Genomic DNA, 25,332 nt, shown 5'->3' with positions numbered 1-25,332 from the left:
TGTAGTACTCAGCCTATGAGGAAACAGGGGAGGTGAGCAGGGGTCAGGTAATAGGGAATAAAAGGTTAGGATTTGTTTACTAAAATGTGCTCCTAATTGACGGGATGCCCGCCATTGCAATCGCGAATAAAATAGCTTCATGTAAGATCCTATCTAAAGAAAATATTTGAGATTTTTCTCATATTCTGGAATTAGTCCCCCAGGGCCATGACTCACAGGGTCCTGGGCACCCACCAGGGCCATGGGCACCCCTAGGAAACCTCAGCGGGACAGGGGCACCCTGTTAGGATGTGGTCCATCCTGCTGGGGCTGGGGGACACCTCACAGCTTTTCCCATTCCCCTGCAGGCATGTTGTCCCAAAACCCACAGACAGAGCATCCCAGTGGGCACGAAACCAGGGAGAAAGTCACACAAGGGCAAGAGCCAGCCTGAGCGCTTTGTGCTGAGGAAGCACACTGCTGCTTGTGCTGACTACCACCCTGAGCAGAGCGACCACCAGCCCTCGCTCCAACCACCCGGAGCCCCCTGCCCCTCGCCCCCCTCGGGCTTCCCCGGCGTGGGGGCGGCGCTGGGCGGCCGGGGCCGGGCCGGAAGGGGCGGGCGGGCGGCGGTGGCGGCGGGGCTGGGGGCGGTGCGGGCCCTGCGCTTCCTGCCGCTCGGCACCCACGGCGGCGGCCCGGGACCGCGCCCGGCGTGAGTTGAGGAGGGAGCCGGGCTTTGGGGGGCACGGAGCCGGCGGGGCAGCCCCGTTTGGGGTGTGTGGGGAGGGCTCGGGGCGGGTCTCAGCGGTTTAGGGGTGTCCGCAGGGTGCCCGCGGGGTGCGGGGGGGAGGCAGCGGGGGAGCCGCAGTCTGGTGGTTTTGCCTAAAGTTTGCCCGCTTCGCCCCGTTTTTGGGTGGGGGGAAGGCGGTGCGTGTCAGCAGGGACACAGCATCCTTCCAAGAAGACGTGCTTGCTGCTTTAAATAACGCTTGAAATAAATTTACTCCTCGCTCAGACCTTAAAACTGGAATTGAGGTGGTGGGTGCTGTTCTAAAGCAGGGATAATCTACGCTAAAATCAGAAATTAGTGGTTCGGGATGGACGGGCTGTGCACTTTGCAGCTGTTAAACCATTCGGAAAATGGGCAGGTAGAGGGGACATGGCCAGCACCAGGCAGCATCAGTAATCCTTGCAGGTGTAGTCCTGGTATTAGCATCGCTTTTACCTCTGGGCACGCAGTTATCTTCAGTTTCCAGGCCCTGGTTTTATCTTGCACTGAATTCTGGCCCAGCAGTGCCGTGATTTTTTGGAGGGTGCCAGGCTGCCTTAGATCTCTGCTGAATCTCAGGGAGAGAGCTGCTTCTGCTCGAGGGGTGAGAGGGAGCCCACCCGGTTCCTCGAGACACTGTCCTTTGGTGGAGGAGTTAGAAGGATTTGGGGAGGCAGACGGTTTGCTGGCTTTGATCTGTGTGTGCCGTTTGCCTAAAGAATCATTATGCAGCTGCGGTGAAATTACCTTTAATGATGATTATGTTTTCTTCTGCTTTATTCTCTGCAATCTAGACGTCGTTAATCTGGGCTGTGAATTTATAGCTGGGTAAGAGCTTGAAGGCATGTGAGGATGTGCGTGTGGTCAGTTCTGCTGGCCCAGAGTCAGACCGAAGAGGAAAGAAGACTCTTGCTTCACCTTTTTTATTTCTTGTCTTGGATCAGGTCTTGAAGTGTAGAGTGAAGGTTTCTCTTCACGGTGCATGGACGGAAAGCCAATGCGCAGGTAAGATGAAAACCAATTGTCCTTCTCTTACCCCAGTACAGTATAATGTGAGCTGGTTTCAGAAGTGCCTACACCATAAAACTATTTTTTTTAAGACCTGGATGGGAGAATTAGAATATAAAGCATTTATCTTTAGTCCTTGCTTCTATATATTTAGCTTTCAATATGTTCCTAGAAAAAGGGTATGGAAACAAGCTATAATTCTCCATTCTCCTCTCCCCCCCCCTCACTTACTGTCATTTAAAATCCAGTATTTAATTACTTTTGTGTTATGATTGTGTGAAATAAATTGCCTGGGAATAAAGATGATTTCTAAGGGGTATTATTTTCCCCTTAACTAAAGGAGTTTAGCTCCTTTGATGGGGTAAGGTCTTGGGTGAAAAGGAGATTTCCTCTTCTAATTATGGATGCCAGCTGCCTCAGTTCTAATGAGCTGAAGATGCAGCTGAAGTTTAAGTCTGGCGTATGCCTTGCTGTGGTTATGTCAGAAACATTATCTGTTATGTAGAAGGAAAAAAAATGTTCCAGTAAATTAGCATGACGGCAGGTTGGCAAACGGGATTGCTGGTTCTAGCTGTTGTTCCCTATCAAATGTGCAATGGCAAGTCTTAACAGCAGATGTATTTCTGCATGCAAGCTGTGTGGAAGCAAAGCATCCTGAAGTTTTACACCTCCAAATGAAGTAAGGGGAACTAATGCAAATTGCCCAGGCTGTCTGTACTCTAGGATGTTAAAAGTAGGGAAACTTTACTATGGCTAATTCTGTAAATGTTAGTGTGAGAGAAGACAAGGAATGTTAACCGTACATGAATATATAGAGTGTTTCTAGCTGCAGCATTTGCAGAAAATATTATTCTGACTTCTATGTTGTAGAAGGAGGTAAGAAATAAATAATCATTTAAACCCTTGAGGAGTGACACTGTTGTTTAATTAAATAAACCCCTCAAGCGCAACAAAAAAGACTGTGCTGCTGCTTCAGTTAAGCTAATGAGTAAACCTTGGGACATGATATGGGCATCACTGAGGCTATGTATTGTTTGGTATTTTTGCCAAGATAAGAAATGTGGTTTTTAGACAGTGAGGATGTATATATGGCTCTATTGTGAGTTCTTTTTTACTCCGAGACAAATTAAGTAGCAGACCAGCTCTCTTCCATCTTCGTCTTCTGCAGCTGAGACTGTTTAAATCTTAACTAACGTAAAACCATATCTCTTCAGATTTTCATGTTGTACTCCATTTATCAAAATGCTCTTGCAAAATAGCATGGAATTTGTGAATAGCTGGGCTTGTGTTCTTGTTTTCTCTCCTTTATTTTCGGGCTCCTAATGGGAAAATCGAGGTTGTAAACTTGTCTGCTGATTTCTCCTTGTGGCGTTGAGGTGGAGAACAAAAGTGCTGAAGTTCAGAGGTATTCTGGGGGTTATGGCCTTAGGTTTGCTGTCCTAGAAGTTCTGTCTGCCACTCAGGCCGGCGTAGTTCTGGTGTTGGGTAACAGCACTGGGCTGAAGAAGGAGAGGTTTTCTTTTCTGGTGCAGACCTTTCACTACCTTTTGTTTTCCCTCCCTCTGTGGCAAGCCAGTGCAGAGCAGGGATGATGTGTTTGACAGACTTACCCAGGCATTATTTTTGGGCTAACCCTTCAGTGGATCACTGTGCCTGCATGTGTTGTATTGCTGCAGTCTAGCCTGACAAGCATGGCTCTACAGCGGGCTGTGGACTTCAGTTCCTGAATATCCTTGTGTTGGAAGGGCCTCTGTGTGGATTGTTAAAATTTCTGTTTGTTGTTCTACTGCTTATTTTAGCAGAAAAGGATGAAAGCTTCCTGACTGGGTTTCAGGCTCCCAGATCTTCCTATGAAGTGCAGCTAAGCAGCTGGGGGAGCACTTGCTTTCATCCTTGTACTCAGGGCTCTGCAGCCATTTCAAACCACGAGCGAGAGTCGTGGCAGATCCTGCAAGAGGAGGGAAGCCAGGCTCGTGTGTTAACAAGCATGGTGACTTGGTATCAAATGCGTACAGTGTCCAGGGGATGGGAAGCACAATTTGAAGAGAAAATGAGTTGCAGCCGCTCCTGTCAGGATTGTAGCAGAGCGAATGCACTGATGTTCGAGCAGAATTTATCTTGCATCAGAAGTGAAGTGGTAGTTGGGGCAGGCTGCGCTTTCTCTCTGTCAGGGAGCGGCAAGAGAAGTTGTTCTGCTGAAGGCAACAGCAAGGCAGAGGGGACCTCACCAAGAAGGGCAAAGTCCAACAGCACCTGGGCAAAGAAGGCAGAGCAGATCTGGTGACCACGAGTCCTGCAATCATCAGGCAAGTCTGTAGTGATGGGGAAGGGCTGGGGTAAAGCAGAAAGCCAGCCCAGGAGGTCAGTGCCAGTGGGGTATGTGGCCAGGCGCTGATGTGCCTGTAACATAGCTCAGGCAAGGCACAAGGGCTGGAGCAGCTCCCAGGCCAAGTGGGAGACCTCCTGGCTCTTTCACCAAGCGCTTTTCCAGCAGCCTGCTTGCTCCCAGGTGACAACGACATTGTGTTGGAGCTGGCTTCAGCGCAGGCAGCCAAACCCTGCCAAGGAGGCGAGGTTGCAGAGCCTGGTGTTGTGCTTGGGGAAATGAACTGGTTGCTTTTCCAAGACAAACTGCAAAAAATTTAGGAGGGTTTTTGGAAGTCTCAAGGAACAAACTCATCTTTCCGCACATCAGCGTCCTCATTTTTGGTGAAACTGAGTGATTTCTGGGTTTGGACAATGAAAAGCCAACTAAGCAACATAAATAGGGATGTGTATGGCGGATCACTGCTGCCCTCACTTTGAGTCATAAACCTGGCAGCAGTATTATTTTATATGTGCTTGTTTGCATAACAGCCTTGTTGACGTGTGACTAAACCTTGCTGTCTAGGTAAGAAAAGAAGTCAGCAGTATTTTTTACTAATAATTAGATTTCTAATTAATTCAGAGGTTTGTTTGCCACAATTAGGCATTTCCATTTACTTGGTAGGCAGTGTTGTAGTAGACCGAAGGTCTTTGTCCTGGCAGTTCTGTAATAAGAAACCCTTTCTTTGTGTATGCATAGAATTCAAAGCTAGGCTTTGACAGAAATTGCTACTGCTTGGTTCATTATCTTCGTTTGTTGATAAAATCCATTGCTATTGAAGTCCATGAGAGCAATGTATGATTTCAGTTGACTTTTTCAGCCTGTTACTTGTTCTATTTCATGGGTCTCTGTTTCATGTCAAACTATTGTTTTTTTTCAGAATTACATTAAAGCTTTCTTGTAATCTCATGCTAACGCGGACGTAATCTTAAACCAAAAAAATGCAGGCCATTCTGACTTTAAAGTTAAGGAGCTCTGTGACAGTATTGGAAAGTATTTTTCTTTGATATTTTTGGAACTTTTGAAGAAGCTGCTGTGTGCAGTAAGGATGGGTGTCTCATAGATGCCTGTGTTAATGATTGAAGTTTTGGGAACTGGCATAGATGAATAAAATGGAGGTAGAGCAGCCTATTTATCTGCCAGCGTGGCAGACTGTCTGCGTTCCCATTTGTACTTTTCGGCAGTGTGCTACAAAAACTGATCCTTTGTCAGCCCTTTCTTAATCCCATTGTGTTTGCTGATTTCCCCAGCCCTGCATTTTGATGGAAGCTAATCCCAGAATATCTGCATAGCTGAGCAGGAATCTTTTATCCTTGCATACACATTTCTTCTTCGGCCCTCAACTCTTCTTAATCACCCCAAGTATTCAGGAGCAGCTCTTAGCTTTGCATGTGTTAGGGGGGGCAGCAGCTAGCCTAGCATGTGAGAATCAAGTGCTGCCTTATGCCTTTCACACCTCTAAGCTACTGAGTCATCGTTTCATTCTCTATGCATATATATGCATAATGCACACATAATGCAGTGAAATTATTATCCTTGTGGAGATGCATGCCGTTGGACGGTGTCCTTTTAATTCACACTTCTGTGCCTGCGCATAGCAGCAACCCACGGTGTTTAACATCCAGCATCTGGCTTGATCCAGGATGGAAATTGCCGAGCCCATTGATCACTAGCTTCTGCATTGCCCACAGATAAGTTATGGATGAATCAGAAGTGCTAATTTGCTTATTGTTCTTTTTCCATCCATTCAGTTTTCTTTAATCATTAACCAGCACTTTCCTTCCCGAAGGAAGGAGGCTGGATACAATGGGCGCACTCGGATAAACAATGCAGAAATTCCTGCAGTTCTTACTAAGCAATTTCCTTTTCAGTTAGCTGACTGAGATGTGTTCAGCAGTCAGATTTGGAGAGAAAAGCCTCTTCTGGCCTGGCACAGCAGGGCTAGGCCCAAATCTGGCTGGCTAAGCACCTGGCACAAGCTGCTCCATCGAGGAGTTTTGGGTGGTGGTGTTGGCAGGGCACACTGCGATCCTTATGGGGTCGTAGCCTTAATCCAGTCTCTTTTGGAGTTCGAATCAGTGCCGACCCAAAAAGCTCTCTGAGACATGGTTTAGGGGTGTTTTTAGGGGCTCGCCTTTGTTTGAGGAAAGCCTGGTATGTTTTGGGGCATGGTGAAGGGGTCCTGCTCTCATAAAGGAGCTCCTGTCACGGTCCTAGGCTGTGTCTTGTTGTCTGTAGCTGTGTGAAATGGGTGTCAGCTTCAGGGGTGCTTGTTCTATGGTGAGATGCTTTGACGGACAGCCTGGTTATGACCAACTGCCCAAAATTATTACGGCAGCAAGCATCTCAATCAGGCCTTTTTATTTTCTTTTTCTTTTTTTCCTTCCCCCAGGGGTTTGACACAGCTTTAAATCCCCAAAGCACAACAAAATCCATTTTGCTTGCTTAGCAAGAGATAGACTCAGTACAGGAGGATTTTGTCCCCACCTTTCTCCATCCCTTGGCTGAGGGATTAAATTACTTATCCTCTGGCCTTTGCTGCTGAGGACTACAAAAGAAAGCCCATTAGGTAAATTAATCTTTAGCCAAGGTTTCTTGATTTTTTTTTGTAGGAGTACCGTTGAATTTAGTTCTATTTTGCTACTGCAGGGAGTGTTTAGCTGCACTGTCTGTGAGGAACTTTGAAAATGGTCGTCACCCCACAAGGTGAACTTGGGTTGTGGGGGACAGGAGTGGGTGAAGGAGAGTGAGAGGCAGGGTAACAGCAGAAGGATTTGTCAGAGGTGTCAAGAAAGGAGAGCAGTGATGGATAGAAGAAAGATAAGAGTAGGGATTAAAAACAAAATAAGAAATAAATTAAAAAGAAAGCCAAGGCATTTAAGGTGCAGACGCTGAGCAGAAGCAAGCAGCAAAACCCAGAGGGGAGACCCAGCTGGATCTGTGTAAGTAAGATATGAGGAAGAGGTAATGGTCTGAAACATCTGAACGCGATGATCAAGGAGAGGGTGTGGGGGGAATGGGAAAACAGTCTAAGATGCAAGTGAATAATTTGAACTGCTGCAAAGAGACTGGTTTCCCTGTGGTTAAAAAACGCATTTGACATAATAATGAGAGGAAAGGATGTGAGTTATTTAATCCTTTCCTTCAAGCATGCTGCAAAATACATCGAGCAATTGCAGAGCGATCTCGTTTTAACTCTTAGTATGAACAAAGTGAGGTAGTGTAGCTCCCAAATACAGTGCACCAGAGGAGCTGGGAATGGATAAGATGTGTGTTGGCTCTTTCAGCGTACCTCCAGCAGCCTGTGCACTCACTGGTTACTCAGAGCTACCATCACTCTGATGGTTTGCTCTGTATATTTTACTTCCTCCAAATGATGTTTTCTTTTGAAGTGGAATTTCCGGTGTTTTCTTTATTTCCATAGCAGTTGATAGGTGCTGTTGCATCCTTTTTAGCAATTGCATATATGGTATGGGGCAGAAATAATGCTCTGAGCATGCAAAATGACGTCTCAGGTGAGTGTGTGGCACACTTAGTGTGCACTGATCTGCAAACGCGGGTTGCTGAAAGCAGAGTTGGGTTTAATTCCTTTCTTGTTTATGGCTGAACTCAGTGCTAATGTGATAGTGAAGCCGGGGATGTTGGCAGACAGCTTGCAAAGTGAGGTATGAGATGTGTCAGCTTGGTTCATCCCTACAGACGTGCAGGAGGGCTCGGGGCAATCCTGCATTCCTGTTCTCTCCAGTTAGCATCCAGGAGCCGTGTGGGGTGTCACCATTACAGACGGGGCACCAAGCATCATCTCAGCACTGCTGCACAGAGGGATGTTGCACTTCAACCACGGCGGAGCTGACATCCACTTGGGGATGCGAGGGATGGAGGAGAGAGAGCTGAAGCTATGTAAAGAAGAACAGCAAGTAGCTAGAACATTATGCACGGAGCTAGCAGGACAGTATTTCTTACCTCCTCTGTGCCAGAAACTTAGCTTGCACCTTCCCAAATGATTTCTCATCTCTAAAATTACCACCTAGACTTTTTCTTTCTTTTTTTTTTTTTTTTTTCATAGGCTAATAGTTGATTACTCTGTTTTTGACTTTTTCTGGTTGGTTTGATAATCCCAGTCGCCTTCTGCAGCTCCTAGTCTGCCATTCTTGGGAAGGATTAACCTTTGTTGAAACGTGTCAGGGATGGTGGATTGTGTCAGAAGCTCCCATAATTCAAAAATAACAGAAGAGGTAATGATTAAATGGATAGTTTGTGAACCTGAAAGATCCTTGTTGTAGGCTTCGGGCCATTTTAAGCTACCCAAGTCTGCGTGACAGTTGAGCATGTTCAGGTATCAGTGATGAGTGACCCTATAAAAAAAGGTAGGTGGAAGAGCAGAGAAGTTTGGTTAAATTATGTGACTGGAATTCTTTGCAGTGCAAATCCATCTCCAGCACTGACAAAACTCAAGTGAGAATGGGGCAGTCAGATAATCTTCATTGCTTTGAGTCACTGTCTCTGAAATGGGGGTAATATTTCTCTACCACACAAGGCTCTTTGGAGGTTCAGTTAATAAATATGTATGTGTAGTTGGATGTTACAGCAGCGTGTCATAAAAAGCATATAAAATAGATATAAATATAAGCCTGAAGGTGGACATTTGTTTATTTCTAGGTACACTTTGGCTTGACACTGCTTCTTTTTGTGTGTATTTACTTTCACGTTCTCACGCGGAGCTACAGGCAGTGCTGTTTTTGCACCTGTAATTGGTGTGAGCATTAAAGCTTTGGCTGGCAGTGATCGATGAGCTGCTGATGGTCCTGTCTCGTGCTGCAGGTGTACCAGTACTCGACCAGGAGAGACCGGAATGGACGTGACCAGCCGCTGCACACTCGGAGATCCCAACAAACTGCCGGAAGGGGTGCCACAGCCTGCACGCATGCCCTACATCTCCGACAAGCACCCTCGACAAACTTTGGAGGTCATCAATCTTCTCCGGAAGCACCGGGAGCTGTGCGATGTGGTGCTGGTAGTCGGTGCGAAGAAGATCTACGCCCACAGGGTGATCCTGTCAGCCTGCAGCCCTTACTTCCGAGCCATGTTCACGGGGGAGCTGGCGGAGAGTCGGCAGACAGAAGTTGTGATCAGAGACATCGACGAAAGGGCCATGGAACTGCTCATTGACTTTGCCTACACCTCTCAGATCACTGTGGAAGAGGGGAATGTCCAGACCTTGTTGCCAGCTGCTTGCCTTCTCCAGCTGGCCGAGATCCAGGAGGCCTGCTGCGAGTTCCTTAAGAGACAGTTGGACCCTTCCAATTGCCTGGGCATCCGAGCTTTTGCTGATACTCACTCGTGCCGTGAACTGCTGAGGATTGCTGACAAGTTCACCCAGCACAACTTCCAGGAGGTAAGGAGCCCCTGTGCTAGAACCATGGCTTAAAACGTGAGACCTTTGGGCAACTCTTATTTTATGCTTCTTTCTGTGAGACCTTTGGGCAACTCTTACTTTATACTTCTTTCCAAATTTTGCCATTTGGTCCGCTAATAATGATGGATGATAGCTGTTAGCTGGGGAACAGAGACAGAAGAGGTACCTGCAGGACTACGTTGTGCTGTTATTGTGTGTGTGATCTGTGGCATTTCATCCCCTGGAGTTCTGTGGTGAATGTGATGTGGAAGGCAGGGCCACAGGCATCGCTGGTGTTTGGTGTTGCATCCGAGGTGGCTGCACAACTGTGTGGCATTGCACTTCCCTTTCAGAAGTATTTGTGATTGGAGGGGCCTTAAAATAAGGACAATACATCAAAAAAAAAAAAAAAAAAGTATTAAGTAGAGGGATTGGACGTGGGTGTGTGTGGGGAGCATACAGCTGCCTCAGAGGAGTCTTCAACTCTCGCTGCAGCAGAAACAGGATTTTTTGCATCTATTATTCAGCAGAATTTGTTTTAAAGTAATTTAACTAGGTTATTTTTTGGCTGACCTTTATAAATCAAATTATTTTTGCTTCGTTAATTCTTCACATAAGATTTTTTTTTTTTTTTTTAGGAAAAAAAGTTGCTATCTCCCAGCTTAGGGAAGGATCAGCATAATGAAGGATTCCCTGAGCAGTACTAGGAAAAGAGTGGGTCTTTACTTAACTATTACACCCAGATGCAGAAAAGAGCGTGATGCCTGTAAGTGGTGTCTTGCCAGATGCCCTAATTGGAGGCGCAAGAATTTGTGTATATTTTGGAAGTGAGTGCTCTCAGTATGAAGGTTTGCCCCCCTGGTAGAAAGATTCATCTCTTGACTTCTCCAGAAACCGTGTTCTTCTGTCCCTCGGAGCAGATAGCCTGTTGTGGAGAAACCTCTTCTTTTCACCTGCTTCACAGGTAGATCCTTTCCAAAGGCGGTAGGAACTCTGGAACCTGGGTACTGATGCTAATTTAGTTTCCCCAGAGAAGTGGCACTATGTGATTGATTGCAGCTTGCAGACTTTTTTTTCCCCCTGGAGGGAACAGATTGGAATTGTATTAATTTCAGTCAGATAATACTTAAGAAAATTATGAGCAGAAGCAAACACAATTGAACTTGAATGTTGGGCACACTGGAGACAATGCTTGCTATCTAACTGTAGACACATGACAGCAGCTTACTCTAAAAGTTGCAATTAAATCTGGCTTTCCTAACCATAAAGACTGGAAAACAGAATTTGCTGTTTAACATGAGGCTGTTTTTTCTGGAACTTGGTGATTTCCCAGAAAGCCCTATGTTTTATCTGACCATTTTATGTACTCTCTGCTTGCTCTGCATTTCTATTCTTCTGCATTTTTTTTTCGGGAGCAGGATGGTAACCAGATGGTTGTTTATTTTCAGTACTTGGTGGTTTTAATGGTTTGAGCAGTGCTCTTCTTATTATTACATGAGTAGGGCATGCTTACAAGCCTCTAAATAACTTCTTAACAGCATAACAATTTTGTATTTGAATGTTTTAGCATTAATACTTGCAGCTGGCTGTTAAGAGCTGCACACTACGGGGTTCTTTTCTTTCGCAGTTTCTCAAATATAGCTTCCTGTGTTTGTTTTCCCTGTGAAAGCACACACAGGCAAGTTTTGCACTCTAGAAAACACTCTCCTCCTCCAAGATGATGTGAATTATGATTGACTCAACTAAATCATGGCCTCTGGAAAACAACAGCTTAGATTAGCTCACTGTTTGGCCTGGGCAGGCTTTGGTGTCCCTTTCAGTACTCCAAGAGTTTTGCTGTTCTTCATCCCTAATGCTCCCCTCTTTGCTTTCAGTTGTTTCTCTGCAGCCCGTGTTAATGGTGGTCCTTGTTGGGCTCGTGTTTTGGCTTGGTTATTTTCCATCTGGAGAGTGGATTGGTGGCCCCTGATGTAAGCCAGTGACTTGGCTACTTAAGCATCCTCCAATGTGGAGGTAGAGAACGTTAGAAAATGTCGTCCTCTGCGGAGGCTGTGTGGTCATCGTTCTTCCAAGCTGGCAAAAAGAAACACGAGATGGGAATTTCCTGAATGGCAATGTAAAATATTAAGCACTAGGCATCCGGCCAGCCCATGCAGTTACTTTGAGTGCAGTCTGAATTGCTTTATGTCCTCTGCTGTGCTAACCTCTAGATCTATTAATTTTTATGTGTATTACTGCATTACATCATTAACTTCTCGGTGAAATGTTTTTCCAAGTTTTCTATTTCCCTCAGTTTAATATGTTGCCTAAAACCCCTAGTGAATCTTGTGCGTGTAATGTGAAATGGTTCTATTAACAGCTCCGCTGTGTGAGAACAGCCTTCATATTTTTTTGTTTGGTCTCTGACATCTGCGTGAAGGGAGAAAATCCACGTAAGGCTGAACAACTCGTACTTTGTATCAATAGCCAAAAATTGCACTCTGTATTATCTACTCTGACACTTATTCTAAGTGCAGCAGACAACATGAGTACTGTACACTTCCCTGATTTTGTTCACGTTTTGTAAGCAAGTCACTCAAACAGACCACTAATACTAGTCAGATAATTATTAGTGTCCTGATAATTAAGCCAAAATAAGCCTAAGCATTTTGAATAATTAGTTTTACTATGTAAACTAGCGAGTTGCATGGCAGTAATAGGCTCGTTTGCTGAAGTGCTTACAGTGAGTTCTGTAGGGCTATTGATGCAGCTGGATTTTCAGAGGGTGGAAGGGGTAGCCTGGATGACCGACCCTAACTCGTAAGTGTTATTTCCAGAGCTTCCATTTCCAGAGTCTGAGGCAGTGCTTAAACTGTCAGGGTAAAATTAGGAGATGGGGAGACTGGAAAAATGCTGATACAGACCTTTGTGAGCCACCCTGTTGGCAGGCTGAGGCTGAAGAAGTGCGTGGGCCCACCTTGTGACTCTCGCTGCCCCTGAAAGCCCACAGGATCCCAGAACAAAGTCTGGTGACTGATCTGATTGTTTTCTGTGTTTCTTTTTAGCAGTATTTGTTGTTGCCAGTAACTGGGCAATTTCTGCACATTTATTCAGTGCTTTTAAGCCATTTCTTTAGGTAATTAAAAGAACTGTACATGTAATTGCTGTTGAGATAATGGTATCATTATGAGCATGGATTTTTCTTTCATTTATGCTGCAAATCATAGCATAAGTCGTGCAATTCTAATGTGGTTGCAAATTAGAAAGACAAGCCAATATTTATCTTCTCTTACTGAATCTCTCGGATTACAGGCTACAGACTGGAAATGCTCGTGGGGAAGTTGAGCTAATGGTTATCAATCAAACCTTTTCTGCAATTCTTCCCTTAGCTTCTTGCAGCTTTGCCATCTACCTGGTACCTGTGCGGAAGACGCAGTGGTGTGCTAGCTCTGCAGCCTCCCGAGGTATTCTGCAGCCTGGTGCACGCGTGCTCTGGGCTGTGCTGTGCGAGCCGTCCCCCGGCAGCAGCCAAGGCCTCCTGAGAAATCGGTCGCTGTCTTGGGTACCGAAGGAATTAACGCGTTTGCAGATTGTCAGTGGCTTGAATTTCACAAGGGATGAGTCCTTAGGAGGCTCTGATTCCCTCTTAAGTGCCTTTGGACTCACACGTGCTCTCTCTATATTTAAAACCAATGAAAGAGACGGGATCAAATGAATCAGTCTCCCTGTCCAGAAATATTTTCTGTTCTGCCGCAAATTGGCATTCAGGAAGATTTTCCATATTCTTTACAGTGCCTCTGGTAACTTATTTCTGAGACTTGCTTCTGTGTTCTGCTTTGGATTCCTTGTGAATAGATCCTCTCTATTTTGATGCTGCTTTTCAGTCAAGTATTTGTCACCTGCGTAACCTTATTTTTACATGTGGTGAAAGAGAAGGCTGATTTTAAAGAAGGGCTTTACTTTTCTTAAATTTTGGAACCTGATCAGTATGTTCTGTGGTTTAACCCTTTAAAAGTGTCATACTAAAAAACTGTGATACTTTTTCACTTGCATCTGTGTTGCTAGGGTCTGCGTTTTGTACCATACTGCAAGCCCTTCGTGTGCTGATGTCAAGGCAGCGATGGATATTTGGGATTTCATTGGATCAGTCCCTTGGTTTCTAATTCAAGCGGGCTGTCTGTCCTTTAGAGTTGCACTGAAGTGCCGGAGTGGTGAAAGGTTCTGGTGCTTTGGGCGCTGTCCTCATTTTTTTTTGCTGCTTTTTCCATTGAACCAGGTAATGGAGAGCGAGGAGTTCATGCTGCTTCCTGCCAATCAGCTCATAGACATTATATCCAGTGACGAGTTAAATGTTCGCAGCGAAGAGCAGGTGTTCAACGCGGTGATGGCCTGGGTGAAATACAGCATTCAAGAAAGAAGACCCCAGCTGCCACAGGTAATGCTGAGCACAATAACATTTGAGACTGCTTTATCTAGGGGAAGAGTAATGAGGACTGATACGGCGGTGTAACAGCAGCGTGACAGTTCTGAACGCATGCAGTGGCACAGTAGTTCTCTCTGACTTCCACCTGTGTTAGAAGGCTTGCAGTTTCCTTTCATCTAGGCTGAAAGATGCAGTGGCTAGACCTTTTAATAGGGGCTTTATTGAATTGTTTCCAGGTAGGACTTGCCAAACTAGATCATTCCAGTGGTCTGTCCAGACAAACCTGCCTGGATTGCTTTGAGTGTTGTACAAAAAAAAAATAGTGGGTAAGAAAAAGCTTGCCTTCATTTGAGGTGCGTCTTTAAGCTCTGCTGTTTGATTTATGCCACAGCCCTCACGATCTTATATTGGAGCTTGTCAGAATGGTTTTGTTGAAATGCAGCGCTTCATCTAGGCCAAGCCATTTCACAAAGAAGCACCCATTCTGACAAAGCTGTCAACTGGAAAGCCTCTGAAGTCCCAGGCTTTCTGATCAAAAGAAGCGAGAGTCTGTCTACCTCAGTGTTTTTACTTTGGAAATGCTGATACTAAATGCAACTTTATTTGGTGGAAAGCTTTTGAAAATTATTTAAAAGCAAACAAAAACTCTGCTGTCCTCAAGCTAGCTCTTCTTAATGGTGTTAAACTGTGTGCCTTTTTAGGCCCCTCTGTCTGTACCTGTTTGTGCTTCTGAATTCTAAGCTGTTACGAAAGGGATGTTATTTGTTATCTGCAATACCACTCACGTTTAAGAGAGCTAAATGGTTGATAAAATGTTTAACTAGTGTTTCAGGCAGGTATATTGACATCTGTATTTTTGTGAAGGTTTTCAATTGTGAGCTTATTTTCATCTGTTAATAAATCAGATTTTCATCAGTTAATAAAGGGATTGTCCCTTTTCAAAAACTGCCTGCCTGCCTTCTGCCTATCTAAATTGATATTTGGAAAAGGCGAAGGTACTGTAAGCTGTGCTATGTTAAACTCAAATGCTAGAGTTTGGATTGTAAATGACCATGGATGTTTGCTAGAGAAATAATTAACTTTTTATCAAAAACTTGTTAGCCAATCTTTTTTTTTTTTTTTTTTTTTTCAATTTTACTTCTCTTTGTGTGTGTGGGAATATGTGACTTATCTACAGTGACATTCTGGTTTGTGTTGTAGGTCCTACAGCATGTCCGTCTGCCACTGCTGAGTCCCAAGTTTCTTGTGGGTACCGTGGGCTCTGATCCTCTTATTAAGAGCGATGAGGAATGCCGGTAAATCTCCTTGCTAATTTACAGAATAGGATTGTGTTGTCTTTGCGTGCCTTATTTACATCTGTTCTCTGAAACTGTTTATTTGTCACTAGTAAATGGGTAATATCTCAGTTTCCTCTTTTGCAACTGGGAGGAGAAGAAATGCAAGACAGCATTTCCTATTTGCATAATAGTTGGTAGTGTGCCATACAGGATTTTTTTTTTTCTTTTAAAGTTTTCAGTGAAATAGCAGATTTTGGGTACACAGGTTGACTTTTGGTATGATACCCTTCAGTGTATTGTTTTCCATTTCACATTTTTAATTCTGTAGTCGTGGCTCTTCATTGCAGCTTACCACTTCCATGGTATTTATTCATAATCTCTTCATGACTTAAAGTAGTTTCTGTATGCAAAACATCTTGACTTTGATAACTCCACAGGACTCAAGGATTAGAGTCCGCTGTTTTGTGCAATGCTAGTGCAAAGAAACTGTTGTTTCCTTCTCTTGTGGTATAAGTCTCACCTTTCTGGTTTTGCTGAGTTCTGCATTATCTATGAAGCACGCAATTTTTCTTTCTGTGCTTAATGTGGAAAAGCTAAATGGATAGGCTAAACTGTTCTCTTCCTGAATTAAGCATTCATACTGGGGGAATTCCACGCTTTTAGAGGGAAGGAGGACTTTTTTTCTTTTTTGTTTTATTCAAGGGTTTGGAATATTAGGATTAGACCAGGTGACAAGTCATGAATGGATGGACATTGTGAGCTGGCCAGAGCTCATGGAGAAAATATTCATCAGAAGGGTACTATCTCCATCTATTGGTTGTGTGTGTATTATGTATTTGTGTGCTTTTCGAGTCCTGTTTTGTTCCTAGGCAAAACCACTGATTTGTTAAGACTTAGCCTGAAGCAGACTGGGTTTTTCTTTTCTGTACAGTAAGCCTGACAAATCTCATCATTCTTTTAGTCCGTCTTTATAGCTTGTAGTATCTAATATTAAACTCCAGCCAAATATTGATACTGATCTACTTCTGTCACTGTGTAAATGACTTGTAAGCAGTTGATGAGTATTTAGGTGACAGTGCGTGTTTTAACTAAAGCTATTCATGCACTTACGTGATTTGTGAATACCTAAATTGTACAACTGTTGCTAGCTGCTCTTGCCATCAGTTTTGGTTTGTGCTTTTTCCTTAGACCTGTATCACGTCAGCTCTGGGAATTAATATTTTCCTGTGTTGCACAGGGATTTAGTGGATGAAGCCAAAAACTATCTCCTGCTGCCGCAGGAGCGGCCACTGATGCAAGGACCACGAACCAGACCACGCAAACCCATCCGCTGTGGAGAAGTACTCTTTGCAGGTGTGTACAGCTCCTGCTGGCTTAAGTCAGGAGATTCAAGTCTGTGTTTTTTATTTTTTTTTTCTGGTGATAGCGTTCCTGTAAGCCTAATCTTTTCCACATCTTTCTGAAGTGACCTGTGTGTTCATATTTGGAGGTTTGAGTTTAATTTTCTTGCTCATGTTATCTTTTTGGTGGTATTAATGCCACAGTACTCCCAAGCTTATGTAAATCACCTTGAAAATGACATTGTCTTCCAGTTATAATGAGGAATGAGGAACTCTGAGAGATGTCAGCCTTAAACCAGTAGCCACAAAGTCCAGAGGGATCATTTGTATGAGGCACATGTACAATACGTGAGCTTGGTGCATTGCTGTGACACCATTTCTTGTGTTTGGTTCCTACAGTGGGGGGCTGGTGCAGCGGGGATGCGATTTCCAGTGTGGAGAGGTATGACCCTCAGACCAACGAGTGGCGGATGGTGGCCTCCATGAGCAAAAGACGCTGTGGCGTTGGAGTCAGTGTTCTGGATGACCTCCTCTATGCGGTGGGAGGCCACGATGGTTCCTCTTATCTTAACAGTGTGGAAAGGTAGGTCTTCATAAGGCCTGTATGCAAAATGCTAGCTCTGAATATCTAAACCTGGGTGCAGCCTTTTAAAAATGGTTTGGTTTTGTGACCTGTGTTCTTTTCCTGCTGAAAACCTGAAATTTGTTACCTACGTGGACACCCCTTCAATATTGTGTTGGTTTACTGCTGAACTAGGTCTTCACATGTAGCACCTTCTCATGTTATCCCCAACTGAATGAGAGAAGATGTAGCCTTTGGTATAAGGAAGGAATAGGCAGGAGGTGGGTCTGGCTGTAGTTGGGAGCAGTGATGATCCTGGTTAACCTTCTTTGCATTTGCTGGTTTGTTTTTAGCATTGTTGAGGAAGGTGAGGCTACGGTATGCATAGCTTCAATGCTGAGGGAAAGCATCCTGGAATTTCATTGTGGGTTGGTAACTACAGAATAAAGGAACCTTGCAAACACAGGAGGAGGAAAATAGGTCAGTTTTAGACCTGTGGAAGACGAGTCAAACAAGCTGTGTCAAGCTTCCTGTTTCTGGGAGCAGCATATGGCAGTCTGCATGGCTAAAAGCCCCATGACTCAAGCACTCCTAGCGCTCTCAGTGTCTTCCTTTTAACAAATCCAATGAGCTATACAAATATCTCATTCCTACCCTTCTTTCGGCATCTCTTTGCGTACTTCTGGGCTCCCAAATCATGACCCTAGCGTTATGTCTCCAATGTTCTGCACTGTATTTTCTTGTCTCTGGGTTCCCAAGTCCACCTGTTTCCTTCATCTTTATCTAAAGTGCAGGTCTCACTCAGTGCTAGCTGAGTTCTTGTGTGACCTGCAGAGAACATCCAGCGGAGCAACTCTGCCTGCTGCTCTCTGCACAAGTGTAAGTTACCGTGTGTCAGCCAGACCCTGGTAATCTGCTCTCTTATGAGTCTGAAGCTTTGATCTTCAGTTTGAATCATCCAAGCTGCAGTTTGAACATCCTTGGGATAACATGTTGCATGCATTACATCATTTTGGGATACTTACTCAACTTACAAATAGTTCTGGTGCAGTTCAAGCTCAAGATAGGCAAACTTTGCTGCCTCCGTACTTCCCAAGCATGGGGGAGTCTGAAGCATCCTAGACAAACAACTTGTCCTCTTTGGTATTTTTCTAGATATGATCCCAAGACCAATCAGTGGAGCAGTGACGTGGCCCCCACCAGCACCTGCAGGACCAGTGTTGGAGTAGCAGTTCTTGGGGGCTACCTCTATGCCGTGGGTGGCCAGGATGGTGTCTCTTGTCTCAACATTGTGGAAAGGTACTTAATTTTAAAAGTGGGTCTCTTAGCAGGTGCAGATCAGCTTCAGAGAAGGTAAATGTTCAAATCTCACGGGGATTTTTCTTTGGAGAGAATAAGATGAGTCTTTCTGCCTCTTTTGTGAAGACGTTGATGCTTTGCTGAGCTCTGGTGTTTATTTTCCTGCCAGGTATGATCCCAAAGAAAACAAATGGACTCGAGTGGCTTCCATGAGCACCAGGCGCCTGGGAGTTGCTGTGGCTGTCCTAGGGGGTTTCCTCTATGCAGTAGGAGGCTCTGATGGAACTTCTCCTCTCAATACTGGTATGCCTTTTGCTGTCCCTCACTGCAGTCAGAGCTTGTCACGGTCCTGTTTGTTGTCCTTAAGTCTCCAGGTAGTAGTTGAATACTGTGGTGGTTGTTTGTTTTCTCCTTCAGGTGTGGTTTTGCTCTATTGTTATTCACTCTATGAGCTTGTGAACCCCTATTACCTGATTGTGTATGGTGTCTTTTTGTTTCTTGATGCTGCATTTGGCAGTGTTTCCTGAATACCATACTTCGTTCATTTGCATAACAGCTGCAAGCACATCTTTTTTTTCCCCCTGCAATAGCCCTTGCCCAGCAGGGAAGGTACCAAAGGTCAAACTACTGCAAGATGCCAATGCAGATCATTTTCTAGCACTGCCAACTCATTCTTGAGCGAAGATGCTTTATATGATTGATTGTGTAGGATTGGAGAGAGGAGAGAGAATAGCAGCCTTTTTAGGGAAGGGAAACATTAGAGTGACAGAACAAACTGGTACATTATATTTTTGCTGTGTGGAAACTGTAGTGCCTTTACAGATAGAGCAATAGCACTGCTTGCCAACCCTGTTGTCCAAAAATGTCGTTTCCTCTGCAGTGGAACGATACAATCCCCAGGAGAACCGCTGGCATACGATTGCACCCATGGGCACTAGAAGGAAACACCTGGGCTGTGCGGTGTACCAAGACATGATATATGCTGTGGGAGGCAGAGACGATACGACAGAGCTCAGCAGTGCAGAGAGATACAACCCTCGAACAAACCAGTGGTCTCCTGTTGTGGCCATGACATCCCGCCGGAGTGGAGTGAGTTTGGCTTGGTTTGCTTGCTTATAATGTACGTCGTGTGAGAGCGTGGGACAGAGCATCATCTTCTGAGATATTCCTCTTGCTTCCTCTGTACTTTCACCTCTATTCTTCTGTGAGGGAAATGTTTGCAAAGAGGCAAAGCAACTTAAGACTTGAGAGTGAAGTGGTAGTTGTGTCATGGCATAGACAGCTGCTTAACATGCCTGAAGACGGGGACATTCAGTATTAGAGAACACTATTCAAATTAGTACCTGGTCTCATCCTGCAATGTGCTTTGGATGAATTTAGAGATGAGCAAACCTACCTGCCCAGAAGGAAGAGCTGGAAAACTGGGCAGTTGTATTTAGATATGAACTTCTTGCTAAGCCTTTTCATTGCCTTTACATGTGTGGGAACAGGATTTTTGGGCTTTCACTTAAAATGTTGCTTCTCTTCACCAAATCATGTGGGTATAGGAAGTGACAGCGTGTTTTCATCAACTGCTAATCTTCCTGCTTTTAGTAGGCATCTGAACAAAAGATTAACACAGTGTTTTAAGTAGTCATCTTGCTTGGGCAGATGCAAATGTTATGAATATTTATCGCTGGATACTGGATTATATAGTAAAGCATGGATTAATTCTGTATGTTAGTATTTCAGTGTCTGGTGAGGCAAGTGTGAATCATAACTTGCTCAAGGACTGGTTTTGGGGACAGAATGTATATTTCCTTCCTCAAGCTTATAGTACACTGTTCAGCACTGTCCCTCTTAGTCACTCATTAAGTGTTATTTTATTATGAATTTATTTCATATGTGCTTTGTGTAGAAATTGCTCAACAGATGCATTTGTATTTGCAGCCCTCCTGAGTTTGCTCTAAATTCCTCAGAGGCAAAACAATGAGTGTTTTACATAGTGTTCTTGTCGTCATCTCTGTACCACAATGTTTTCAATAGAGGTGACCTTCCTGAACCATAGAACTGTTTGAGATTTTGGTGGTTTTGCACTTCTGTAGAAAGGTAGGCTGGAGACCAGGGTGCTTACAGATGGTCCAAATCATAGCCCAAAAGGAGAAGGCCAGGGCTTGTGTATGGTTCTGTTACAGTTTAAGCAAGCACTCCAGGCTGTAGGCTGGTAGATACTCCGGGGTGTGTGTTCTCTTGTCAAGAAGTTCCATCCAGGACACGATGTGTTTTGGCTGGCAAAGGCTTAGGGCCTGATGTGTCTGTAACCATTCAGGCAGTTCCAATTCTTGTAGCTGGTAATACAGGGAACTTTCTCCTCTTTCTCTGAGACATTCTCTGTTTTCAGACGTATATTAACCTCTTAATGTCTTGTAATTTTAAACCCAGTATTTGGACTGTGTAGCATCCTGTATCAGCCTAGAATGCATCTAGCTAGAATATACTATTTTGTTTGTCCTCTTTTCTCCAAAAATTCTCAACTGTAGATTGACTTTCCCCAAACACGGTTACTAAACCCTTTTATTAATACTTGTTTTAACCATTCATTTCAGGGCATGCATTGAGGAACGTGTCTTTTCAGTACATCCCAGCTAAACAGTGACTATCTGTGATGGTTGTTTTGCAGGTTGGCCTTGCAGTGGTGAACGGACAGCTAATGGCAGTGGGGGGGTTTGATGGCACAACGTACTTGAAGACCATTGAGGTGTTTGATCCGGATGCAAACACATGGAGGTAACTAAGTTTGTGAAACAATCAAATAGCAATCTCCAGCCGTGGCTGCTGCCACCCAGCTGGAACTGTCCTAGGCAAATTAGAAAAATGACATACACCATCATGAGGAAATTGGTGCAGTAACCAGCATGAGTTTCGTACTGTAGCCTCTTGGTTTGCATGAAACTGTAAGAAAGAGGGTTGTATTGGGAAAAAAAGTGAAGACCCAGGAACTTCTTTCAGCTGTTGCTACCACATTATTCCAGAAGTGCAGTCTAAGGCTGAGAAACCCCTATATACAAGGGGCACTTGCTGCTCGCACTAACCTTGTGGCAGGCTTGCATCTCTGTCACTGGTGCCTGACTGTGAAATCCTTCCCTGACAATATGACTTCTCCATTTAAATATGGATGGAAGTTGAACAGTTTTAATATCCTGATGTCATTTACCTACTGCAATCCCCATGTCCATGACTACAGGAGTAACGGGCAGTTGAGAAACATTTTCTTGCAAATTTCTGCTTGAACTCCAGCCATTAACTCCATTTTAGGTGAAGTGGGAGTGAGTTCTGCCTATTTTTTTACCCTGGTATTGCAAAGGGTAACTAACACTTAATGAATAAAGTCTCATTGCATTTTTTTTCAGGTTGGAAAGCCATGTGTAGGTAGGTAGGTTATTGAGACCCAGACAAAAGCTATTTATCAGTCTTTCTAGGTAAAATGTCATACTAAAACCTAATTTGTTTTTAAATGCTGCTTTTGAATGTACAACAATGAAGCATGCCGAAAGAGATCTGCCCCTTCTGTTTATTTTGGGCTCAGTCTCTTCTACTTCCAAAAACACGCTTGCCCTTAGCAGAACGAGCTCACAGTCATGGTGTTTTAGAATTCAGCCTACTCATTTTTGGCTATCAAGCTGAGGCTCTGAGTTCCAAATCTGTCTGGAGGAGCTGAAATGAAATACTTAGAGCATATGATGTTCTTCCCCTTTAAATCTGGAAGGCAGCAATTAGAATTTCATCTGATTTACAGGATGAGAGAAAATCATGAAATTGCTGGTTTGTATTTCCCATTTCTTTTCTATTCATAACTATGCTCGAAAGCAATTACCTGTATGTTTATTCCTAAATCTAATTAGTATAAAGTTTCAATCTCCTATCTGTATTCTTGTTCCTTTAGTAATCAGGAAGGATTGGAGGGAGAGGAATAGAAATTAATGTCCTTATTCTTTCTGGTATAATAATACAAGTAAATTAATCCTTCTGAGAGAAGGTGTCATGAGAAGCAGTAGAGACCCTTCCCGTTGTTTGCTGAGCTATGGTCAATGTTTTATGAACTGCTGAGGAAAGAACAGCTGAATAGAAAGTAATACGTACTTCATATTCCTTAGCTGCATCGTTTCAGCTACTTCCAGTGACTGTAACCATGACATATATTGCATTAAGAGTTACTGTCTGGCGTGGCTTCCACAGAAGCTTAGGAGGTTGTTCAAGGTAGTAGCTTGTGGGCTTTTCCCCCTGCTTAATTCGATGTAGCTAATCAACATCTGGTCGTCTTCCTTTTCTTTGCTGAACTTCTTGCTCTGAGAAGGTTTTCAGTATATGTGTGTAGCTTGATGAGAAATTCTTCTGATACAATTTGTTAATCCCAAATGGTATCAGTAAGAGTTGTTTGAAGAGCTCCTCTTTCTGCCAGTAGACTTCAGTGGCACAGAAGTATGCAGCTGAAGTGAGTAGGATACTGGAGTCTATAGGGATCAGATTTCCATCTGAAATGCAGGCACCATTTCGGTAGCATATCTTGGAGAAGCAGATGGTGCTTGGGATGTGTTACATCTTGGTCAGATCAGATGAATTTAGGGTATTAGAAATGTAAGTTGAATTGTAAGTGACAACCTTATCCTTGATCCAGTGCTATCCAAAACGTTAGCCCAAGGTCAGCTACAGCCTGTAAATTGTTTTTTTTTTTTTTTTTTTTAAATCTTGCACACAACGAGACAGGGAGAAAGCAAGTGATTACTCAAGTAACAGAAAACTATCGTGTCAAAACAAGAAGCAATTTTTGTTTTGATGGAGAAGGGCATAAGCAAATAGAAGTGTTTACCTTGGAAGTATATAAAAAGCCTGCTGCCCTGCAACTTGTCACGATCCGCTGTAACCAGAGGTTATCAGTGGGGTAACTGTGGTTTCAAAGGCTGGTTCAGTCTTTCCCTTGGTAGCACCATGAAGGAGGTGAAGCAGTGTGCTCATGGAAGCCGTGTCTTTGCAGGTTGTACGGTGGGATGAACTATCGCCGGCTGGGAGGAGGAGTAGGTGTTATCAAAATGACACACTGTGAATCTCATATATGGTAAGCATTGAGAGGGAAGGAGCCCCCGAGCTTCTCGTTTCTAGAAAAACTGAAGAGACTTGTTGACACTGGACCTCTTTGCAGCTCTAGTATGAACGGTCTAGACCCGATGTAACTCTTTCTTATGGAACTATAAAAATGACTTCTGTCAGAGTGTGCCCAATGGGAGACCACGTTGTCAGACTCCAGGGAACCACTGGACAAAAGTAGAAGTGTCGCTTATGTCCGTATTTTTTCTAAATAGTCTACAATTTTGAATAAACCAAACTGTAAATGTCGCTATAGTGTAAGTAATACTGATGTAAAGACTACAAGCTATAATGGGAGTCTGGCAAGGAAGAGGGTTTCCTGCCTTCCCTCCTGCTGTGAGCAGTGGATGTGGCAGCTGTGTGGTGGGCGAAAGAGGAAAGTGATACGGAAAACATTGCTTTTGCCTTATTTACAGAGAGCTTCAAAAAAAAAAAAAAAAAAGTACTTGACCTGCAAGGTGCCACCTTTGCACAGAAGCTTTCCTGTGCTCAGAGTATATTTATTTTTTCATTTAATTTGTATCATGTATTTTCTTTGTATCGCTCACAGCGATGATTCCAGCTTTTTATATACATATATATGTGTGCATATATATATGTATTTTATATATATGTATATGTGCGTGTGCGATTTGAGTTTTGATGAGTTGATGGTTAGGGCAGGGCTATGTCCTGCAAGCTATTGTGGTTCCAACCCTTGTGGTATGTGTTAGGGTCTCTTAGAGTACAGGAGAGGTATGAAGATGGGTGCCCTGTGTATCTTTTCAGTCTTGCTAGAGGCAAGAAGTAGAACTGGAACTCTCATCTATTGACTGAATCAGTGAAATGCCCCAAAAGAGAGTGAAAAGGATTTCAGACAATGCCTTTTTAGTGTACAGTGTATGGTACAGAAGTTCAGCTTTTGTCTCTCAACGCCCCTGTATATGAACCTAGAAACAACTTGTTGCTTACTTAGAAAAATCTTTCTCACGTTGCCTACTTAGATATCACTCTTTGTCTGAAGCTGGTATGCAGGTGTCATCTGTTAATTCTTACTAGCCTAGATCAACACTCCTCAGCTTCTTGCTAGAGTGGCAAACCCGCAGTCAGTGCCTGCTGTGAAAAATGCTTAGACTAGCATCACCTTAGCTGCCCTCCTGCCTCTTGTCTGTGTCTTCAGAATTCCTGTTGTAAAACACCGACCGTGACGAGATGGTAACCTCCCTTTTAGTGATTTTTATGTACTTTCTCTGGGCTGGTTTTGAGCAGGGAAAGGTCTGAGACTCATGAAAGAGTTTGGAGGGGAAGGACTCTTTGCTGGCACTGTAACTTGTCATGTTTTGGTGAGTGCAGAGGTACCCAGGGGTGGGGAGAGAGGAAAGAGGAACTCTAGACTCAAAGGTTCTGATACGTTTGTACTGTAATTTCTATACAGTATGAAAGAAAGACCTGTTGCACCTGACGTAACTTTGGACCTTACTAAATCTGATTTTAAAAGAATAAGAGGACAGGACTGTAAATTCTTGAGATGAAAAAGGCAGTGCTGGTATCTTAAGTTCTTTAACTTCATAGTTTGATTCATGTAACTCAGCATTTTAATGTGCTTGAATATAGTAAAAATTACACTACAGTAATAAATGGGTCATTAAAGGTTTTTAAAAAGCCCCTTTCTCCTCGAGGTTGATATTGTGTTTACATATGAAAATCATTTGCACCTTTACAAGGAAAACAAGTATTCTGTAAACAAATGTTTACATTTATCATTTATGCTTTTTTCTAGCATGAGTAACTTGTATAAATAGTGCTATCTTAATAAATTTCTTCTATGCTGTT

General features: G+C 43.7%; 1 protein-coding gene across 2 annotated transcripts; it reads left to right on the top strand.

Annotated features, from left to right (window-relative positions):
* Positions 1-651: 651 nt before the first annotated feature.
* On the top strand, positions 652-25,332 carry KLHL20 (kelch like family member 20). Of its 2 annotated transcripts, XM_032192563.1 has the most exons (13): positions 672-694; positions 1,546-1,579; positions 1,696-1,756; positions 8,946-9,519; positions 13,775-13,933; positions 15,122-15,216; positions 16,436-16,551; positions 16,938-17,121; positions 18,256-18,399; positions 18,569-18,702; positions 19,280-19,488; positions 21,059-21,165; positions 23,411-25,332. In XM_032192563.1, the coding sequence occupies exons 3-13, from the start codon at positions 1,734-1,736 to the stop codon at positions 23,493-23,495; spliced, it is 1,830 nt and encodes a 609-aa protein (XP_032048454.1). In that variant the 5' UTR covers positions 672-694; positions 1,546-1,579; positions 1,696-1,733; the 3' UTR covers positions 23,496-25,332. The 2 variants fall into 2 exon arrangements, with proteins under 2 accessions (XP_032048453.1, XP_032048454.1); XM_032192562.1 differs by lacking the exon at positions 1,546-1,579 and having other exon boundaries at positions 652-694.

This window comes from Aythya fuligula, chromosome 8 (assembly GCF_009819795.1).
Source record: "Aythya fuligula isolate bAytFul2 chromosome 8, bAytFul2.pri, whole genome shotgun sequence".
Classification (NCBI taxonomy): domain Eukaryota; kingdom Metazoa; phylum Chordata; class Aves; order Anseriformes; family Anatidae; genus Aythya; species Aythya fuligula.
This window is presented reverse-complemented; position numbering and strand designations above follow the sequence as displayed.

Coding starts and splice junctions, on each gene's coding strand:
- KLHL20 (XM_032192562.1), top strand. CDS start 1,734: ATGGACGGAAAGCCAATGCGCAG. Junction 9,520..13,774: donor CCCAGCACAACTTCCAGGAG/GTAAGGAGCCCC, acceptor CCATTGAACCAG/GTAATGGAGAGCGAGGAGTT. Junction 18,703..19,279: donor AACTTCTCCTCTCAATACTG/GTATGCCTTTTG, acceptor TTTCCTCTGCAG/TGGAACGATACAATCCCCAG.